Source organism: Schistocerca cancellata, chromosome 6, assembly GCF_023864275.1.
Source record: "Schistocerca cancellata isolate TAMUIC-IGC-003103 chromosome 6, iqSchCanc2.1, whole genome shotgun sequence".
In the NCBI taxonomy this organism is placed as follows: Eukaryota; Metazoa; Arthropoda; class Insecta; order Orthoptera; family Acrididae; genus Schistocerca; species Schistocerca cancellata.
Window position 1 is genome coordinate 286,433,385 of NC_064631.1, and position 21,948 is coordinate 286,455,332.

General features: G+C 41.5%; 1 protein-coding gene across 2 annotated transcripts in view; it reads right to left on the reverse strand.

The window, feature by feature from the left end:
* The window catches only part of LOC126088537 (molybdenum cofactor biosynthesis protein 1-like), a 56,744-nt gene extending 35,562 nt beyond the window's left edge, over window positions 1-21,182 (reverse strand). For both annotated transcript variants that reach the window (XM_049906717.1, XM_049906716.1), the window contains exons 1-3: window positions 21,133-21,182; window positions 14,881-15,105; window positions 6,317-6,462 (exon numbers count right to left, since the gene is read on the reverse strand). In XM_049906717.1, coding sequence (XP_049762674.1) covers window positions 6,317-6,462; window positions 14,881-15,090 — 356 coding nt within the window. In that variant the 5' untranslated portion in view covers window positions 15,091-15,105; window positions 21,133-21,182. The remainder of the gene's footprint in view (window positions 1-6,316; window positions 6,463-14,880; window positions 15,106-21,132) is intronic.
* Window positions 21,183-21,948: the final 766 nt, after the last annotated feature.

A 21,948-nucleotide genomic window follows, 5' to 3' on the forward strand; every position in this document is an offset into this window, starting at 1 on the left:
TGTGGGGGGATGCATGGGGCAGGTTTTGCATCGGGGTCGGTTACAGGGGTAGGAACTGCTGGGTAGAGAAGGTGGTCTGGGAATATTTTAGGGTTTGACAAGGATGTTACGGAGGTTAGGGGGTCGGCAAAAGGCAACTCTGGGTGGTGTGGGGAGAATATTGTCAAGGGATGATCTCATTTCAGGGCTTGACTTGAGAAAGTCATATCCCTGGCGGAGTAATTAGTTGATGTATTCGAGGCCAGGATAATATTGGGTGACAAGGGGGATGCTTCTGTGTGGTCTGGGGGTAGTAACATTGTTGTTGGGTGGGGAGGAATGTATTGCTTGGGAGATCTGTTTGTGGACAAGGTCTGCAGGATAGTTGTGGGAGAGGAAAGCACTGATATATAATATAATACAGGGAAACATTCCAAATGGGAAAAATATATCTAGAAACAAAGATGATGTAACTGACCAAACGAAAGCGTTGGTATGTTGATAGACACACAAACAAACACACACACAAAATTCAAGCTTTTGCAACCCACAGTTGCTTCATCAGGAAAGAGGGAAGGAGAGGGAAAGACGAAAGGATGTGGGTTTTAAGGGAGAGGGTAAGGAGTCATTCCAATCCTGGGAGTGGAAAGACATACCCTAGGGGGGAAAAAGGACAGGTATACACTCGCACACACACACACACACACACACACACACACACACACACACACACACACACACACACACACACACACACACATATATCCATCCGCATATATACAGACACAAGCAGGGTATATGTGCGGATGGATATGTGTGTGTGTGTGGCATACTGATCTGAACTATGCAGCCTTCAAATGGAAGTTTTTTGATCACTCCTTACTTTGCACCCTGCCACCTTGGCAATATGTACCGCAAATCATCAGACAGACGACCTTCCTGCATGCTTCGAGCATCCACTGGTGCTGTTCCGAACCAATGCTAATCTTTGTAACTGTGACGAGCAGTGTGCAGATTGCATCTTTGTACCCCACAAAGAGGTGACAGTTCCCAGTGGCATGAATGGTTACTGTTTATTGACTGTCACTGAGTTGGTGAGTCATTTGCTACGTTATGGCCCACCTGTTTGCTGCTAAAGCCATGCTAGTCAGTGGTAACCCCTGTCAATGATATCCTGTTGCCCATAGCAGTTCATTCTGCTGATTGTGATAGTATTTTCCTTGAATAAATCTGCTCACAGTACACCTTTGACACTGTGGTACAAGAAAGCCCAATGACTAAAACCCTTATAGAATAAGTGTCTCGAGCCATGGGTACCCACAATATGGCAGTGATAAAATCACCCTGTGATCAATTGTCACACTGCAGCTGTAAGCTGCACCTCCTTTTTCAGAATACTCAGATTTATTAATTTGAAGTAAATCAGATCTTTTGAAGGAAGATTTAACAAAAAGAGCACATCCAGGAAAGGATGAAACCATGTCTAATTAACTGGCACACAAAATTAATAATTAGTGGTGACAAAGATCCTCTGCAATAAAAAATAATGTCCACTGACTTCATGTATTAGTCTTCAAGTGACAGAATATATGTAACTGTGTCCTTCTTATTTACACTGATTAAACAATGGAAATTCCAGGTAGGAATATCAACAGTGCAAGGAAAGATAGATCACTATTTACCGTAAAGAAAACAAAGTTGCACACAGGCACAACACACAAGCAAGCACACCACGCGCGCGCACACGCACGCACGCACACACACACAGAGAAAAAAAAAACTGCCAAGTCCAGCAGCTAGGGGCAAGCTGCTGGAGTTGGCAGTCATGTGTGTGTGACATGTGCTTGCCTGTGTGTATGCATGTGTGTGTTTCTCTGTATCTCTTTTGCTGATTGAGGCTGTGGCCAAAAGCTTTGTGTAAGTGCCTTTTTAATTGTGCCTGTCTAAAATGTAACATGTCTCCTTTACAGTAAGCAGAAATCTATCTTTTCCTATATTTTTCATTTACACAGATGTAATTAACAAATCAGAGTCTATTTATTCCAGAGAAGTGACAATTTGTTCGTGACAGTTCAGCACAAATCTGATTTTTTTATATATAGCAAGGCTACCTATAAATTATTCTGTGTGCCAGTGTTCATGCTGACTATAGGGATTCACACTGATCATGTGTAATTTGACATCTGGTCCTCTAAACTTACTTCTGCTCAACGTGAAAAATTCTCCAATTCACATTTTGTAATTAACCTTAATACACTCCTGGAAATTGAAATAAGAACACCGTGAATTCATTGTCCCAGGAAGGGGAAACTTTATTGACACATTCCTGGGGTCAGATCACACTGACAGAACCACAGGCACATAGACACAGGCAACAGAGCATGCACAATGTCGGCACTAGTACAGTGTATATCCACCTTTCGCAGCAATGCAGGCTGCTATTCTCCCATGGAGACGATCGTAGAGATGCTGGATGTAGTCCTGTGGAACGGCTTGCCATGCCATTTCCACCTGGCGCCTCAGTTGGACCAGCGTTCGTACTGGACGTGCAGACCACGTGAGACGACGCTTCATCCAGTCCCAAACATGCTCAATGGGGGACAGATCCGGAGATCTTGCTGGCCAGGGTAGTTGACTTACACCTTCTAGAGCACGTTGGGTGGCACGGGATGCATGCGGACGTGCATTGTCCTGTTGGAACAGCAAGTTCCCTTGCCGGTCTAGGAATGGTAGAACGATGGGTTCGATGACGGTTTGGATGTACCGTGCACTATTCAGTGTCCCCTCGACGATCACCAGTGGTGTACGGCCAGTGTAGGAGATCGCTCCCCACACCATGATGCCGGGTGTTGGCCCTGTGTGCCTCGGTCGTATGCAGTCCTGATTGTGGCGCTCACCTGCACGGCGCCAAACACGCATACGACCATCATTGGCACCAAGGCAGAAGCGACTCTCATCGCTGAAGACGACACGTCTCCATTCGTCCCTCCATTCACGCCTGTCGCGACACCACTGGAGGCGGGCTGCACGATGTTGGGGCGTGAGCGGAAGACGGCCTAACAGTGTGCGGGACCGTAGCCCAGCTTCATGGAGACGGTTGCGAATGGTCCTCGCCGATACCCCAGGAGCAACAGTGTCCCTAATTTGCTGGGAAGTGGCGGTGCGGTCCCCTACGGCACTGCGTAGGATCCTACGGTCTTGGCGTGCATCCGTGCGTCGCTGCGGTCCAGTCCCAGGTCGACGGGCACGTGCACCTTCCGCCGACCACTGGCGACAACATCGATGTACTGTGGAGACCTCACGCCCCACGTGTTGAGCAATTCGGTGGTACGTCCACCCGGCCTCCCGCATGCCCACTATACGCCCTCGCTCAAAGTCCGTCAACTGCACATACGGTTCACGTCCACGCTGTCGCGGCATGCTACCAGTGTTAAAGACTGCGATGGAGCTCCATATGCCACGGCAAACTGGCCGACACTGACGGCAGCGGTGCACAAATGCTGCGCAGCTAGCGCCATTCGACGGCCAACACCGCGGTTCCTGGTGGGTCCGCTGTGCCGTGCGTGTGATAATTGCTTGTACAGCCCTCTCGCAGTGTCCGGAGCAAGTATGGTGGGTCTGACACACCGGTGTCAATGTGTTCTTTCTTCCATTTCCAGGAGTGTATATCAAATAATGCACCCTTCGATATAACTGCTTATTGTCCACTTCCCATCACTCTATTCCCAATGTCAACCCAGCTGACCTCTACTTCTAATCCAACAACCATGGTTGACTCAATGTTTGCTATTGCAAGCTATTGCTATTGCAACACAAAAGTGCCAGAGGCACCAGTAATGATATATAATTAAAAATACTAGAAAGTAAGGCTCACCGGTTAGTACATGCTAAGACGAACACTACAAGTGTCTATGACACTGCGCTCTCACACAACAAGTACGAGGTCTGAATACATTCCAGTTACGATACACTAAACTGTTTCATTCACAGTGGCAATATACATACTCTCTCGCCAATAAACAGAATAGTTATAACTCAATTGTTCACAAGTGTATATTATGACTCTTGCCACAGCTATGCAGTCAGTATGCCACAGGCGTGCCATAGAAAGGCATCAGGTTCAATTCCTTGTAGAGCCGGGAAATTCTGCTCGGTGGACAGACTGGAATAGGGTACACTCTGCTTGTAGTTCCAGCTGAGGAGCTACTTAAGTGAGAAGTAGTGTCTTCAACTTCTGAAAGTTGATAACAGCCTGGAGAGTTGTATACTGACCCCCTATCTCTCCATAGATATATAGTAGAGGACATCTCTCGAAGAGCATTACGTGGTCTTCTGGGCCCAATGCAGAGTTCCTTTATCAACGTATATTGTATATCACCACCTGTACACACTCATCAGCACAGTACCATATTGTCTCTTCATGTGGCAAATTTTTATTTCCTCGTTTCCAGATCAACATTTTTCCTCTTCTTCTTCTTATTCTTCTTCTCCTCTCTCTCTCTCTCTCTCTCTCTTTTTTTTTTTTTTAACTTTACTTGTACCACACATATTCCACATGGTTTATGCTCACTCCTTCAATGATACTGCCCATCCTTCTCTACTGTGCGAGTTGTCCCTGCTTTCCTGCGTGTTTGTTGGTTTAAACACCCTTGTTTCAAAAGAGAGTGACAGCTTAGATACAGTCTTGTCAACATTTTGTATTTTTATTTAGCAATTATTGTTTGAGCCTTATAGGCGAATGTCACAAGATATGGTCAACCACTGCATTCACTAGATTGGAATGGGGTTCATGGTAACTTATCAATTCATTTTTTAAGTTGCTGTTATCTTTTTCATCCTATCTTGGACTAGCTTTTCCATACTCCCACTCTATTTTACGTAGTCAAACAGTTATCTGCCCTTGCAAACTTGCTCCTTTACTACCAAGTTAACTAATACTGGGCAGCCTAACAGAAGTTCCAATATCCAGTCTTTCACCACAATTCACCTACACACACTTTTCACACACTGATTTTCTTTTTGCAATGTCATAAATATTTTGCTTTCACAGACTGCTGTGCTTTGAATATAAAATTGTAGGAACAGCTGCCTCACATGTCAGTTTTTTTTTTATTTATTTATTAAAGAATATGTTCCTTGCTTATTCCTATCTGCTTCTGATACATTTCCATTCTCACTTTTATTTTGTTTTGATCCATTTCTTTTTTCTTTGATAGACAAATCAAACAACAATGGCAATATGTTGCAGCCCTGTGTTTCACCCTACTTACTATGAACTTACTTTTCTTAGCTTCCAATTTTATTAGTCATTTGGTTTTTAATTGTTTGACCCTGTATTTTTATATCTTATTTTACCTTGGGTTGATAAAGGATTTCTGGTATGCTCACAAAGAGAGAGCTGATTCTTCCCACCCCCCACCCCCCTTACCTTGTCCTGAAACAAACTTATCGCCAAGTATCTTGCAGTTTTTTTCCTATTATTAATCTCTTAGTCTAGTCATCAATTTAAAAGTGTCAGTTGTTGGTCCCATTGTCTAATAATTTGTACATTTATACACATGAAGTTCCAATTTTTATTTGGAACATATAGACTCTGATAATCATGAATCACAGTTCAAATGGCTCTGGGCACTATGGGACTTAACATCTGAGCCAAGGCAGGATTCAAACCTGCGACCGTAGCAGTCGCGCGGTTCTGGACTGAAGCGCCTAGAACCGCTCGGCAACTGTGGCTGTCGAATCATAGTTACCATCACATGGACAGAAATACTGTGTTAACTTTATTACAACCTAGGGACATAGTTAAAAATGTCTTTACATAATTTCCAGTCCTGATTACTTTCCTTTAATTCAATCTCACAAATAGGTTAGTGTAACATGATGTTGACAGAGGCAAATTATATATACTCACAAATTATTTAGCTAGAGGTATCTGGTTTGTATGTCTGGGAGGGAGGAGGGTGCAAGCTGAAAACTTCAAGAAAAGATTACTCATTTCATACCTGCTGGATTTAACTGCAGTTTATCTCTTCCATATACCAACCACATACCTAATGAGCATGGCAAACAGTTTGAAAGTATTATTCTATACTCAGCATTTGGAACTATCAGTTCCTTCATGAGAGAGGAAAGAGGGATAAGTTTCTGAAGGTCTGAAAGATCACTTGGACTCCACCACTAATGTGAGGACAAGAGGAACGAATGTGTCTATAAGAAGTTTTGGAATTTCACCTCCTGAAGGTAAAATACTGATCAGTCTGTCAGTCTTCTAGTCATTTTATGGTTTCCTCACATGAATTTTCACTTGGACACAATTATTCTATGTTTCATCACTCACCTGAGAGATATCTCTGAATTCCCAAAGAGACACACCTTCAAATTGCCATCAGCTGTTATCCGTAAACGGTTGCACGTGTCACAGAAGAGTTCACTCATTGAGGTAATAAATCCCACACGTCCCTTGAAGCCCGGGACATGGTATGCCTGCAAAAAGAAATTGTAAGAAAATAGTTACTGCTGTTGTGAAAATACTATAAATGTGTTGCTCACCAAGTGGAGGAAGGAGAAAACGTGCATTAAGGGGAGTTTGAATGCCCTATCCTGACAATGTTAAATTTAGTGACTTAACTTCCCCGTATTTCAGGAACAACTGTAGCCATTGACAAGAAACTTTTACAGGACATTAAACTATATGTTCTGAGTCTTACAATAATTGCATTTCAGCCACTGCTTTTGGAAATACAATTTTTTAATTGCACAGTTAAAATTTTGTGTACTTTTTTGTATGTTATTCTAAATAATTTTATTTATACATAACATTATGTTCTTCTTTTAGTTCAGAAGACTCAGGATACGTATGTTATTACTCCCTGAAAATTTGAATTCGCTACTCGAAGTAGTTTCTTAGATTTAGGGAAAAATGCAAGAGAAAATGTAAATTTTCAGGAAGAGTTTTTAAAGTTTTAATAGACTGTAACTCAATATATGCTTAACATTTTATTTTTAGTTACTCAGAAGCACCCTGCACCATACTGTGTATCATCCTCTTGATCTTTTTTAAGTTTTTTCTTGTTTTCTTCTTTCTGGACTCCATAGTGGCCAACTGTGCTGCATACTCTGCTTTACCAGTGCAAACCTTGTCCATCCATTCAAATTCTCTGATGCAGTTTGCTCCAGAATTAATTCCCATATGTTGTAGCACTTTCACGCTACCAATGTTGCGATCATTAAAAGCAATAACAGCATGACTGACCCCCACTTTAGTGTCTTCATTACAAGAAAAACATTTTTTGGTCCACATCTACATCTACATCCATACTCCTCAAGCCACCTGACGGTGTAGGGTACCTTGAGTACTTCTATTGGTTCTCCCTTCTATTCCAGTCTCGTATTGTTTGTGGAAAGAAGGATTGTCGGTATGCCTCTGTGCGGGCTCTAATCTCTCTCATTTTATCCTCATGGTCTCTTCGCGAGATATACGTAGGAGGGAGCAATATACTGCTTGACTCCTCGGTGAAGGTATGTTCTCGAAACTTCAACAAAAGCCCGTACTGAGCTACTGAGCGTCTCTCCTGCAGAGTCTTCCACTGGAGTTTATCTAACATCTCCGTAATGCTTTCGCGATTACTAAATGATCCTATAACGAAGCATGCTGCTCTCTGTTGGATCTTCTCTATCTCTTCTATCAACCCTATCTGGTACAGATCCCACACTGCTGAGCAGTATTCAAACAGTGGGCGAACAAGTGTACTGTAACCTTTGTTTTTGGATTGCATTTCCTTAGGATTCTTCCAATGAATCTCAGTCTGGCATCTGATTTACTGACGATCAACTTTATATGATCATTTCATTTTAAATCACTCCTAATGCATACTCCCAGATAATTTATGGAATTAACTGCTTCAAATTGCTGACCTGCTATATTGTAGCTAAATGATATGGGATCTTTCTTCCTATGTATTCGCAGCTCATTACACTTGTCTACATTGAGATTCAATTGCCATTCCCTACACCATGCATCAATTCGCTGCAGATCATCCTGCATTTCAGTACAATTTTCCATTGTTGCAACCTCTCGATATACCACAGCATCATCCGCAAAAAGCCTCAGTGAACTTCTGATGTCATTCACAAGGTCATTTATGTATATTGTGAATAGCAAAGGTCCTACGACACTCCCCTGCAGTACACCTGAAATCACTCTTACTTCGGAAGACTTCTCTCCATTGAGAATGACATGCTGCGTTCTGTTATCTAGCAACTCTTCAATCAAATCACATAATTGGTCTGATAGTCCATATGCTCTTACTTTGTTCATTAAACGATTACGGGGAACTGTATCGAACGCCATGCGGAAGTCAAGAAACACAGCATCTACCTGGGAACCCGTGTCTATGGCCCTCTGAGTCTCGTGGACGAATACCGCGAGCTGAGTTTCACACGATCGTCTTTTTCGAAACCCATGCTGATTCCTACAGAGTAGATTTCTAGTTTACAGAAAAGTCATAATACTCTAACATAATACATGTTCTAAAATTCTACAACTGATCGATTTTAGAGATATAGGTCTATAGTTCTGCACATCTGTTCGACGTCCCTTCTTGAAAAAAGGGATGACCTGTGCCCTTTTCCAATTCTTTGGAACGCTACGCTCTTGTAGAGACCTACGGTACACTGCTGCAAGAAGGGGGAAAGTTCCTTCGCATACTCTGTGCAAAATTGAACTGGTATCCCATCAGGTCCAGCGGCCTTTCCTCTTTTGAGCGATTTTAATTGTTTCTCTAACCCTCTGGCGTCTATTTCAATATCTACCATTTTGTCATCTGTGCGACAATCTAGAGAAGGAACTACAGTGCAGTCTTCCTCTGTGAAACAGCTTTGGAAAAAGACATTTAGTATTTCGGCCTTTAGTCCATCATCCTCTGTTTCAGTACCTTTTTGGTCACAGAGTGTCTGGACATTTTTTTTTTTTTTTGATCCACCTACCGCTTTGACATAAGAGCAAAATTTCTTAGGATTTTCTGCCAAGTCAGTACATAGAACTTTACTTTCGAATTCATTTAACACCTCTCGCATGGCCCTCCTCACATTACATTTCGCTTCGCGTAATTTTTGTTTGTCTGCAAGGCTTTGGCTATGTTTATGTTTGCTGTGAAGTTCCCTTTGTTTCCGCAGCAGTTTTTATAACTCGGTCATTGTACCACGGTGGCTCTTTTCCATCTCTTACGATCTTGCTTGGCACATACTCCTCTAACGCATATTGTACAATGGTTTTGAACTTTGTCCACTGATCCTCAACACTATCTGTACTTAAAACAAAACTTTTGTGTTGAGCCGTCAGGTACTCTGAAATCTGATTTTTGTCACTTTTGCTAACCAGAAAAATCTTCGTACCTTTTTTAATATTTCTATTTATGGCTGAAATCATCGATGCAGTAACCGCTTTATGATCGCTGATTCCCTGTTCTGCGTTAACTGTTTCAAATAGTTCGGGTCTGTTTGTCACTAGAAGGTCTAATATGTTATCGCCACGAGTCGGTTCTCTGTTTAACTGCTCTAGGTAGTTTTCAGATAAAGCTCTTAAAAAATTTCACTGGATTCTTTGTCCCTGCCACCCGTTATGAACGTTTGAGTCTCCCAGTCTATATCCGACAAATTAAAATCTCCACCCAGAACTATAACATGGTGGGCAAATCTACTCGAAATATTTTCCAAATTATCCTTCAGGTGCTCAGCCACAACAGCTGCTGAGCCAGGGGACCTATAGAGACATCCAATTACCATGTCTGAGCCTGCTTTAACCGTGACCTTCACCCAAATTATTTCACATTTCGGATCTCTGTCAATTTCCTTCGATACTATTGCACTTCTTATCGCTTTAAACATGCCTCCCCCTTCACTGTCCAGCCTGTCTCTGCGGTATACATTCCAATCTGAGTTTAGAATTTCATTACTGTTTACATCTGGTTTCAGCCAACTTTCTGTCCCTAGTACTATGTGGGCATTGTGACCGTTTATTAATGAGAGCAGTTCTGGGACCTTTCTATAGATGCTCCTGCAGTTTACTATTAGCACATTAATATTGTTATTCCCTGTTGCATTTTGTCTACTCCTACCTTGCCGCATCTCAGGAGGTGTCTTGTCAGGCCTAGGGAGGGAATTCTCTAACCTAAAAAACCCACATGTGCACTCCACACATACTCCGCTACCCTTGTAGCTGCTTCCTGCATGTAGTGCACACCTGACCTATTCAAAGGGACCCTACATTTCTCCACCCGATAGCGGAGGTCGAGAAATTTGCACCCCAGATCTCCGCAGAATCATCTGAGCCCCTGGTTTAAGCCTTCCACTCGGCTCCAAACCAGAGGAGCACTATCGGTTCTGGGAACGATACTACAAATAGTTAGCTCAGATTCCACCCCGCAAGGCTTTCTGCCTTCACCAACTCCGCTAACCGCCTGTACGAACTGAGGATGACCTCTGAACCCAGACGGCAGGAGTCATTGGTGCCGACATGAGCAACAATTTGCAGTCAGGTGCACCCAGTGCTCTCTATCACCGCCGGCACGGCCTCCTCCACATCTCGGATGAGACCCCCGGCAAGCAGACAGAGTGAACACTGACCTTCTTCCCCGACCTTTCCGCTATTTCCCTACACAGCAGACGTGACGCAGACGGCAGTTATGACACTGACACTATAAGATTACTGAACGACTCATTGGGATTTTGAGTCTGACAATGCAGACACTTCTTCAATAATTCAGGATTGCCAGGTCTCTCTAAACAGGTTTTATGATATCCACAACTGCTGCTGGGATAGAATGTTTATGGCTGTATGACCTGTTTGAGTACTGGGCATTGCGGTAATTGCACCATGAACCAGATCCAGGAGGGCAAAGATGGTGTACTGGTTTATCATCAGCTGACAGTCTCTGGAAGAAGGTGGCCCATACTGCCTGCTTCATTTTCAACAAATCCTCAGTATTATTTCTAATGGCAATCTCATAATACTGTTGTAGTTCATCAATCATTTTGTCTGTCAGCCTGCTTCTTATGGTTTACCACCTGAAAGTTTCTTGTCTCTCAAACTTTGGTACCCATCCTCTACTGGACATGACCAACACATTCCAGTTCTGTGATAAGCTTCTCACCATAGGCTGAGTGGCTACTACACTGTTATATGCATTTCAATCTGCATAACCTAAGAACTTAGTGTAACACACTCCCCTTTAGTTTACAGATCGATTATAAATTTCAACAGCTGCACAGGCCTCCGTACGACTAGTGTCCTTCATAATTTCTGTCACAGATATGCCCTTCTTCATTCCCTGATTTATACTTATAACAATGTTTGGTTAAAATCTGGAAATCTATTAGCTTTCCAGTATCCACACTGGTCACTGTAGCAACAGAATTCTTAGAACTGTAGCTGTGCTTCTACCAAGTGCCCCAAAAGCTACTGATATGTCAATCATACCATCGTTTATTTCAGCAGCTTCATTTGCAGCACCCTTAATTGACTCACATGCAGCAGATTTCACAGCAGCTCCAATAAATCCTGCATACTTGTCGATTTTACAAAGTGGGCGTGGCATATACATCACAACACACATTGTTTCTGCCCCTTTGCCAATAGCTCTGAATCCATAAAACCACCTTACATTTATTTCAAAATAATTATCTTTACACTTATCAGAATTCCAAAATGAATGAGTATATTTACAACTGGCAGAATTAATGATAAGTTTTTTGGCTAGTCCATTTGATACCTCAATGTCTTCATGTAAACTAACTGGCCCTCCACATACATACAGCACACACATTCACATAACATCCCTGTTAGGATGTGTAAATGTATCAGAATATAACCTAACCTACCGTTTACATGACTTTTGTTTTGAGAAAACTGTGTTATCACTACGTTTTATTTTAATCTTCGAAGCACTAATGGGTGTTTCTCTAGATACTGATGAGTTTGCCAGTATTTCATTGTCTGTAACTTCACACACCACATGCTGAACACAATGTTTCTCTTTATTCAAAAATTTATTACCATGAAACCCACATTTCTTAAAAACACTTCATTTTGGAGTCATACTTTTTGAGACATTTACCAGTCTATTCGTCACTTTTCCTTGGAAAAACGTTAGCACTTCGATATACAAAGCATGTTTATACTATGAAAAGATACGATACTATTTTTGACAGTGCTACCAATACAAACACATAATTTAACCTTTATAACACAGCAATCCACAGCTTTCTACAGGGTGGTCCATTGATAGTGACTGGGCCAAATATCTCACGAAATAAGCATCAAATGAAAAAACTACAAAGAACGAAATTCGTCTAGCTTGAAGGGAGAAACCAGATGGTGCTATGGTTGGCCTGCTAGATGGTGCTGCCATAGGTCAAACTCATATCAACTGAATTTTTTAAAAATAGGAACCCCCTTTTTTTATTACATATTCATGTAGTACGTAAAGAAATATGAATGTTTTAGCTGGACCACTTTTTTCGCTTTGTGATAGATGGGGCTGTAATAGTCAAAAATGGTTCAAATGGCTCTGAGCACTATGGGACTTAACTTCTGAGGTCATCAGTCCCCTAGAACTTAGAACTACTTAAACCTAACTAACCTAAGGACATCACACACATCCATGCTCGAGGCAGGATTCGAACCTGCGACCGTAGCGGTCGCGCGTTTCCAGACTGTAGCGCCTAGCACCGCTCGGCCACTCCGGCCAGCTGCTGTAATAGTCACAAACATATAAGTATGTGGTATCACATAACATTCCGCCAGTGTGGACGGTATTTGCTTCATGATACATTACCCGTGTTAAAATGGACCGTTTACCAATTGCGGAAAAGGTCGATATCGTGTTGATGTATGGCTATTGTGATCAAAATGCCCAAGGGGCGTGTGCTATGTATGCTGCTCGGTATCCTGGATGACATCATCGAAGTGTCCGGATCATTTGCCGGATAGTTACATTATTTAAGGAAACAGGAAGTGTCCAGCCACACGTGAAACATCAACCACGACCTGCAACAAATGATGATGCACTAGTAGGTGTTTTAGCTGCTGGGGCAGCTAATCCACACATCAGTAGCAGACAAATTGCGCGAGAATCGGGAATCTCAAAAACTTCGGTGTTGAGAATGCTACATCAACATCGATTGCACCTGTACCATATTTCTATGCACCAGGAATTGCATGGCGATGACTTTGAACGTCATGTACAGTTCTGCCACTGGGCACAAGGGAAATTACGGGACGATGACAGATTTTTTGCATGCGTTCTATTTAGCGATGAAGCACCATTCACCAACAGCGGTAACCTAAACCGCCATAATATGCACTATTGGGCAACGGAAAATCTATGATGGCAGCGACAAGTGGAACAGCAGCGACCTTGGCAGGTTAATGTATGGTGTGGCATGAAGGGAGGAAGGATAATTGGCCCCCATTTTATAGACGGCAATCTAAATGGTGCAATGTATGCTGATTTCCTGCGTAATGTTCTACCAATGTTACTACATGATGTTTCACTGCATGACAGAATGGCGATGTACTTCCAACATGATGGATGTCCGGCACATAGTTTGCGTGCGGTTGAAGCAGTATTGAATAGCATATTTCATGACAGGTGGATTGGTCGTCAAAGCACCATACCATGGCCCGCACGTTCACCGGATCTGACGTCCCCGGATTTCTTTCTGTGGGGAAAGTTGAAGGATATTTGCTATCGTGATCCACTGACAATGCCTGACAACATGCGTCAGTGCATTGTCAATGCATATGCGGACATTACGGAAGGTGAACTACTCACTGTTGAGAGGAATGTCGTTACACGTATTGCCAAAGGCATTGAGGTTGACAGACATCATTTTGAGCATTTATTGCATTAACGTGGTATTCACAGGTAATCACGCTGTAACAGCATGCGTTCTCAGAAATGATAAGTTCACAAAGGTACATGTATCACATTGGAACAACCAAAATAAAATGTTCAAATGTACCTATGTTCTGTATTTTAATTTAAAAAACCTACCTGTTACCAACTGTTTGTCTAAAATTATGAGACATATGTTTGTGACTATTACAGCGCCATCTATCACAAAGCGAAAAAAGTGGTCCAACTAAAACATTCATATTTCTTTATGTATTACACGAATATGTAATAAAAAATGGGGGTTCCTATTTAAAAAAACACAGTTGATATCAGTTTGAGTTATGGCAGTGCATTATAGCAGGCCAACCATAGCGCCAGCTGGTTTCCCCCTTCGAGCTAGACAAATTTCGTTCTTTTTAGTTTTTTCGTTTGACACTTATTTCGTGAGATATTTGGCCCGGTCACGATCAATGGACTACCCTGTATATAAAAAATTACCGATTTTATTAGGTCTTAAAGTAATGCATGTAAAAATTTTAACATTTTCAACTGGTGTAGATTATATTTTAGAAAATAAAATAAAATACTTCCCACGCAAGTTTATAAGTAATATACATATCATTTTATTTGGAACATTGCAAATTTTATAATCAGATAAAAGCCCGAAAAAGTAAAAAAAGAATGTTTTCCCCTTCTAACTCCCCTTAAAGTTACGGAAATGTGCAAGCTTTCAGAGCCAGTGGCTTCTTCTTCTGGCAGAAACAATGAAGGGGAAGGAAAAGGGAAGAAAGAAAAGGATTGTCAAGGTTTAGGAAATGGGGAGAGTTGCAGGAAAGCTGCACAGAAACCCAGGCCAGGACAGACTTACTGAATGGGATGAGAAATATGTAACTAAACCAGTCCATCTCTCATACCACCAGCAGATGTGAAGTATTCTTGTGATTGGTAGTAAGTCACAAACATTAAATTATTTTCAATGTATGTTCATATGTAATACTGCACGTACCTTTGAGGTATCATTGGGCCCATTGGGAAGAGGTTCAAAATCAGGCCACTGCTTTCTAATTATTTGGAGCATTTCACTAAATGAGACCATCTTCCCATCATTCCATTTGTTGCCGCTGAAAGGCATGTACTCGATAAATCTTACATCAACATTTTTCTCTTTTGTTAACTCCACAAAACTGCACACTTCATCTTCATTAAAACCTCGCATTACAACACAATTTATCTGTGGAAGAAAGACACCATTAAAAACTTGGTATCAGATAAAGCATGGTTTAAACAGAGTTTGAAAGACTTTTTGATAGGCAACTCATCCTACTCTATAGATGAATATCTTAACAGTGGCTGTTAGGCCAGCTTAAATAAGAATGTCTGTTAGATTTCAGTTCTGAGAGCACTTTGTCATAACAGTCAAGATTATGTACTTTTTGTTTGATAAATTTATTAATAGTGCATAACAATGTTTCAGTCTGACAGCGTATCAATTCTGAAAATATTAGTAGTTCCAGTTTGTATTGTATTCACCTAGTTTGACAATCTCCTGACAAATGATCAGGGTATTCAAATGTTTTATATTTTTTATGTTATACTTTCTGGCATGTTACTCACCCATGAGAATCATCTCATGTTTTGGGTCTTGGAACAAAAGCTGAATCTAATCTAATGTAACCTACAAAATAATGGTTCTACAAGTCTGTCGTTATATTTGTATACCTCACTGATTCTGTTAAATTAATCTTTTTCTCTCTTTTTAGAGAATGTGGGAATTTATCTTAGCATGCCAAGCTGTTAACCTTCTTAACAATTTACAAAAATTAAACTACATACATCTCCAATCTTTTTCCCCACTCCAACGCACACATCTTTTGCTATTTACATTACATTAAATTAAGAAGCTTTCTTGAAACTGTGCTGCCATTTGTGAAACAAAGTTAAAAGTGTTCTCAATATAAAAGGTCCTCACAAAAGGAGCATTTAGTATCTGTGCAGGCGGTAATACTGACAGCCTTCATATAAACAAGCCCAAATGGTAGAACATCCTGCTTTACACATACACGCAATGGCAGAAAAAAGGAAAAGAGCACACCTTTCATTCAAGCATTGAATATATAAACTGATGAGACAAAACACTATGACCTCCTGTTTGATAATGTGTTTGTCCACTGTTGGAACACAATACAGCAGTGATTTTGTGTGGGACAAGTTCAACAAATTTCAGGTATATTTGCAGCATTATGTGAGGTATGTTCCCAGCATTATGCAGCACCGCATGTCTAAGCACAGGTCATGTAATTCCCATAAATTGGAGATCAGTGGTTTCTGGGTGCAGAACTGGTATCTGATAGCATCGCAGATGTATTCCATCAGATTCAGAAGGGGTGAATTTGATTCTGGCCTCGTGACACTGAAAGTCATATTGTTGAAACAAGTCACCTTCATTAAGGACAGGGTGCGGACAGTGCACAATAATGTTCACACAGAACAAAGCTGTTATGGAGCCTTCAGTTACTACCACAGGACCCACAGAAGACCAAGTGAATGTCCTCCATAGCATAATATTGCTCCCACTGGCCTAAGTCTGTAGCAAAGTGCACCTTTCAAGCACCAATTCACTCTGTTGACAGTGTATGTACATAAAACCGTCAAGCATGTGTAATGCGAAACACGAATGATTCAACCAGATGACACATTTCTATTGATTCACTGCCCAATCTCAATGCTCCTGAGCCACAGAAATTGTAATTCAACAGTGTTGTCAACATGAGAACATACAGGGGTTGTCTGCAGCAGAGCCCTATGTTTAACAATGTGCAATGAATGGTGCGCTCTGAAATACTCGTGCTTCCACCAGCACTGTGTCATCAGACCTGCCACAGAAATTAGCTTCCTCAGCCGAATGTCATCTTTTTCAAAGGAACCATCCCAGCATTTGTCTTAAATCATTTAGGGAAATCAAGGAAAACCCAAATTTTGGTGGCCCGATGGGACTCGGGTCCGTTGTCCTCTCGAAGGCAAGTCCACTGTCTGACCACTGTGGTGGCATGACCTAGTCTTAATTAAGCCAGAAAATCCTGGGAAATGGTGACATACTTATTGATTTAAGATATAACAATTTAAAACAATCCTTTCATGAATTTCACTACAATTTTCTGCTCTTTTGAAAAAAAATTTCTTTTGACTGTTTTGATGTTGTTTAGTATGTTTAAATAATGATGGCAGTCTCTATAAAAGGGCAGTTTGACTTTTAAGTTTAGTTATACTGTTTTAAACTACATCCTTCATCTATTTGTCCACCCAGAAGTGCTACAGGATATAACTTGAAGACTATGGTGAGGTGGTGGGGGACAGTCGTGTTGAGAAGGAGGTGCTGCCAGAAATGAAGTGTGTGAGGTGACGTTATTGACACTGCATACAGGGAGAATAAAAATACTCTATTCCATATTCATTTACAATCTACGTCTGGCCCCCATATGGTTTTACTTTTCTCCAATAAGAAAAAAGAAATTGTCAAAAGCTTACGTGTTTAATAGGTGGTTTTTTTTTTTTTTTTTTTTTGCCCCCCCTCCTGCCTGCAACACAACATCTACACTATACAGTGAGTGCCAATCTATCCTTTTCATAATACTGTCGTTACCATCTTGCCAAGAGGCATATTGTGGAGTAATCCGAAGGGCTCTACTAATTTGTACAAGAGAAGGAGAGCACAATCTCAATGTAAGTTTTTAGAAAACTGGTATGTGCATTACTTCTGCAAACCTTTCAGAAAGGACACGGTATGCACTTCATTCAGCAAGATGAGTAATAAACAATCTTAGCAATACTGCATCAAACTTGTTCACTTTCATCTTTGGATTATACATTCGATTTCAGAGTGTACAGAATTTGGCAGAATCAAATTTTGGGGATATGTGGAACTGGGACAATGGCATATTTTTTACCCATTCAACAAACTAAGCACTGCTGATTGCTACTTTTATTGTGTCTGCTGCTGCAATGCATATATGAAACTGTAAGTGCAGCATCTATGATGGAATAAAATGTTATACAAATGAAACAAACAGGCACAGTGAAATAGAGTAGTATGGCTCATCATTTCGGTCTCACAGATTAGCAGGTGTTGACTTGAAAGATAATACTGAAGAAGTTGAATCCAAAGGAGAGGATGTACCGTATTTACTCAAATCTAAGCCGCACTTTTTTTCTGGTTTTTGTAATCCAAACAACCGCCTGCGGCTTAGAATCGAGTGCAAAGCAAGTGGAAGTTCTGAAAAATGTCGGTAGGTGCTGCCACAACTAACTTCTGCCATCGAATATATGTAGCACTACACAGGCATGCTTCGTAGGCACAAAGATAAATACTGGTGCCAAAACCTCTGTGTCAGTAAATAAATTTAAAAAAAAGGTGGAAGACGATTTTCATACATTATCCAACGAAGTAAATACAAATTCCGTATTGTTCATCTTCGAATGTAGCAGAACTTCAATGTATTACGAAAACCCGACTGGCAAGACTGTTTGGGATGTTTGTCAATATTGACCAACTCTACGTTCTGAATTTTTTCCTACCTGTGAGAAGAGATGGTTGCTAATAGGAACCTGATGAAATGTGCATCACATGCAGTATTCTCTTCACCATAAGAGTAATACGAATATAAACATTTTGCCACGTATTCTTTCGTGTTTGCTGCTATCTTATTTAAATCCTGTCTGCCTAATAAACTACGAAACTAGAGTGAGACAACAGCAAACGCGGAAGAATATACGTATTGTGTCATGTTTATATTCGTATTATTCTTATGCCTAATAGTGATACAGTCAGAAATGAAGCACGGCAACTGACTAGATTTTTAAAATCTAAGATGACTCTAATTTCTGTGCAGAATTTGATGTACTAAAGAAGCGGCTGCAAAGATTTTCAAATGGAGAAAAATTTTCGCCTAACTCTCGTTCAGAACATGTTCTATCATACGCAGTCTATTATTTGGTTCTTGTTGATCATTATCAAAGAAAGCAGCAGTGTAAGTAACAACAAATAGTAGTCTCTTGCCATTGTTTCGCTAATGAGACGATTTCTCTCTCTCTCTCTCTCTCTCTCTCTCTCTCTCTCTCTCTCTCTCTCTTTTTTAATTGTAAGCGGCGGTAGCGTGCACAAAAGCAAGCCATGCCGCGAGCGACGACAGGCCGCAAACACGCACTATCAGAATGCGACAAACAATGCATGACACAGTACAGTAATGCATTTTCAGCTTAGAGTGACATAAATGCCTATAACAAGGAAAACGGCACTTATCAGATCAAAGCAAAATAAGCAATCGATTCAAACCAGATGAAGCACATGAAAAAGGAAGGGTACCAGAATAAATACGGATGGAGCGCCTGACGCATAGCAATGGCTACCTGGTAAAGCTTAACTGCTAAGCTTATGACTCGAACCAAACTACTGTAGCTGTATCGTCATTCATTCGACCTAAATTGTGTCTCATATTACAATGGACCAACTTTGTTTCGATATGGAGGTGCAGCCTAAAACTTTTCTCTCCCCTTGAATTTCGAGTCTCAAATTTCAGGTGCGGCTTAGAGTCAGAATTATTTTTTTTTTTTTTTTTTGCGAGTCTCATTTTTCAGGTTTGAGTGCGGCTTAGATTTGAGTAAATACGGTAGGTGGTATTTCAACTAATTCTGACTATGAAATAAAACAAAGTACAGCAGGGAGGTCTGACGAATCAAAGAGCAGCGATGAAGATTCTGATGAATAGTAAAGTATGAGTTAAGAAATAAGATGCTACTGAGATCGTAAATTTTTGTTGTATTGATGAATCTGTTAACAAACATATTCAAAAATGCACTGAAACATTGGCACATGTAGTGTTGGGAGGTGATAAACTGTCATTACTGTTAGAGGAGCTACGTATTTCTTGCTGTTCTACTCCTACATGACACTGTATCTGAAGGTATAGAATGAATCTTCACTGGCTAGAGAAATGGGTAACACAATTTTACAAGTCTCTGCTGTCATGTAATCTCTTCAGGGAAATCATGACTGTACTAAGATTCAGTTTGTGGTTGACAAGGTCAGAGTCATTAAGAAATGCAAGGCAGCTACCATGTCAGTCCTAGAAGAGAGAGACGTAGCAAACTGTCAAAGCATGTACATTCCCGGTCCATATGTTTGTGGTGATGTACTAACCAAGTAATACTGAAGTGTGATCCAAGTCGCACAAATATGGCTTTAATAATAACCTCCGAACAATATGCCTCTAAGGACTCAACAAGACACAGAACACTGATGTGCACATTACAAACTAGAATCACACAGAGAGTCAGTCAGCACTGTTCCACACTTATATATGTGCGAGTCGCCAGCAGATGGCACGTCAGGGACCGCGCCGCACGCTTGGCTCCCAGAGACGGCCTCCAGCAGCCAGCCTGCAATGATCAGTCGGTGACCAATTTAAAGACGCATGTACGGCAACACCACTCTCGGTGCACTCACACTGACACGTACTAGTAGCACGATACAGCAGTGATGAGCAGTAGTACCCCTCCTGTCTTGCGCGCCTTTTATCTGGCTCTACAATTTACTTTCCTAGACCCACACAAAAGCCTGATCCTCCTAATTCAATTTGCTCTGCAGACTATTTAAAATTCATAAAGAAAAAGGAGCCACAAATGCACTTTGTGTGCCAGTTACTTTCCAATACATTGGCACCAGCTGATCTTATTTAAGAATACTCAACTTTCGTAGCCATACTTACAGCACATCCTTTGCTTCCTGGCCTAAATCCAAGTTAACTCCCAGCTCCCCTCCCCCCCCCACCCACACACATGCACCTCCCCCCCCTCTCCCCAATCAGCTAGTTGTGTGCTGTTATCTCACGTCACACCCTAGTCTATGAGTGCCCAGCTGTCTGTCGCCTGACCCCTCTACCTGCACCCCTAGCTAGCCCACAGATGGCTCCCCACTCTCCCACGAGCCACTAAATGCTTCCCTCCAAACCCCTCCCTGCCTCCCATCTCTCTCAATCCCTTATAAAATTGCCTCAACCCACTCCATCCTACCCCACTCTAAAGCCCCACCTCACTCCAGAACACTCACCGTGGGCCAGTAAAGAGCTGGCAGTTGAGCGACCACAACATAAGGAGACATGCATGCGAATATATGTGTGTGTGTGTGTGTGTGTGTGTGTGTGTGTGTGTTTTCCCTACAGCTAGAAAAAGAAAGTGCATTCTGGAAGTTCGCCAAGCAACGTACCTTTTAGTTTGGAAGGTAGAAGATGAGGTACTGGTGGAAGTAAAGCTGTGAGGACGGGTCGTGAGTCGTGCATGGATAGCTCAGATGGTAGAGCACTTGCCCATGAAAGGCAAAGGTCCCAAGTTCGACTCTTGGTCCGGCACACAGTTTTAATCTGCCAGGAAGTTTCATATCAGTGCACACTCCACTGCACAGTGAAAATCTCATTCTACATACCTTTTGTTCGTGTGCCTATCCATGAGACAGTGCTTCTGCCTTTTGGTGAGTCATCTCCTTTATTCCTAAATAATTTGTAATTTTCAACAGAAACTTTCCGTACGTTACTATTGCATCCTACGTTACAATATGCAATTTCCACAATATGTGGTCATCTGTGAATATAATGGGGGTAACAACTGTAGGAGACCAAAAAATGACTGCAGTAAGCAAGTTCAAGTTATTGTATGCTGCAGTAGTTATTCAGAGGTGAAGAGGGTCACACAGGATAGGCTAGCATGGGCAACTCCGTGAAACCAATCTTCAGATGGAAGATCACAACAAGAAAAACATTTGATTCAGCATACACCAGACTCCAAACAGCGTACACAACCTGTATGCTCAGAAACACAGAAAATCATATTGGTTCCATCAGCAGGAAACTTCAGCCCGTAATTGTTATGGAACACTGCGGCGATTTTGTTCATTAATAAAACCCAAAACTGGGGAGTAATAAGAGAGTATTGTTGTAACTTCTTATCAACCTGGTTACCAAAATACATATTAAGAAGACTGGTAAAGTGTTATTTTAAAGGGGTCACTCCAAAGCGCCACGAAAGT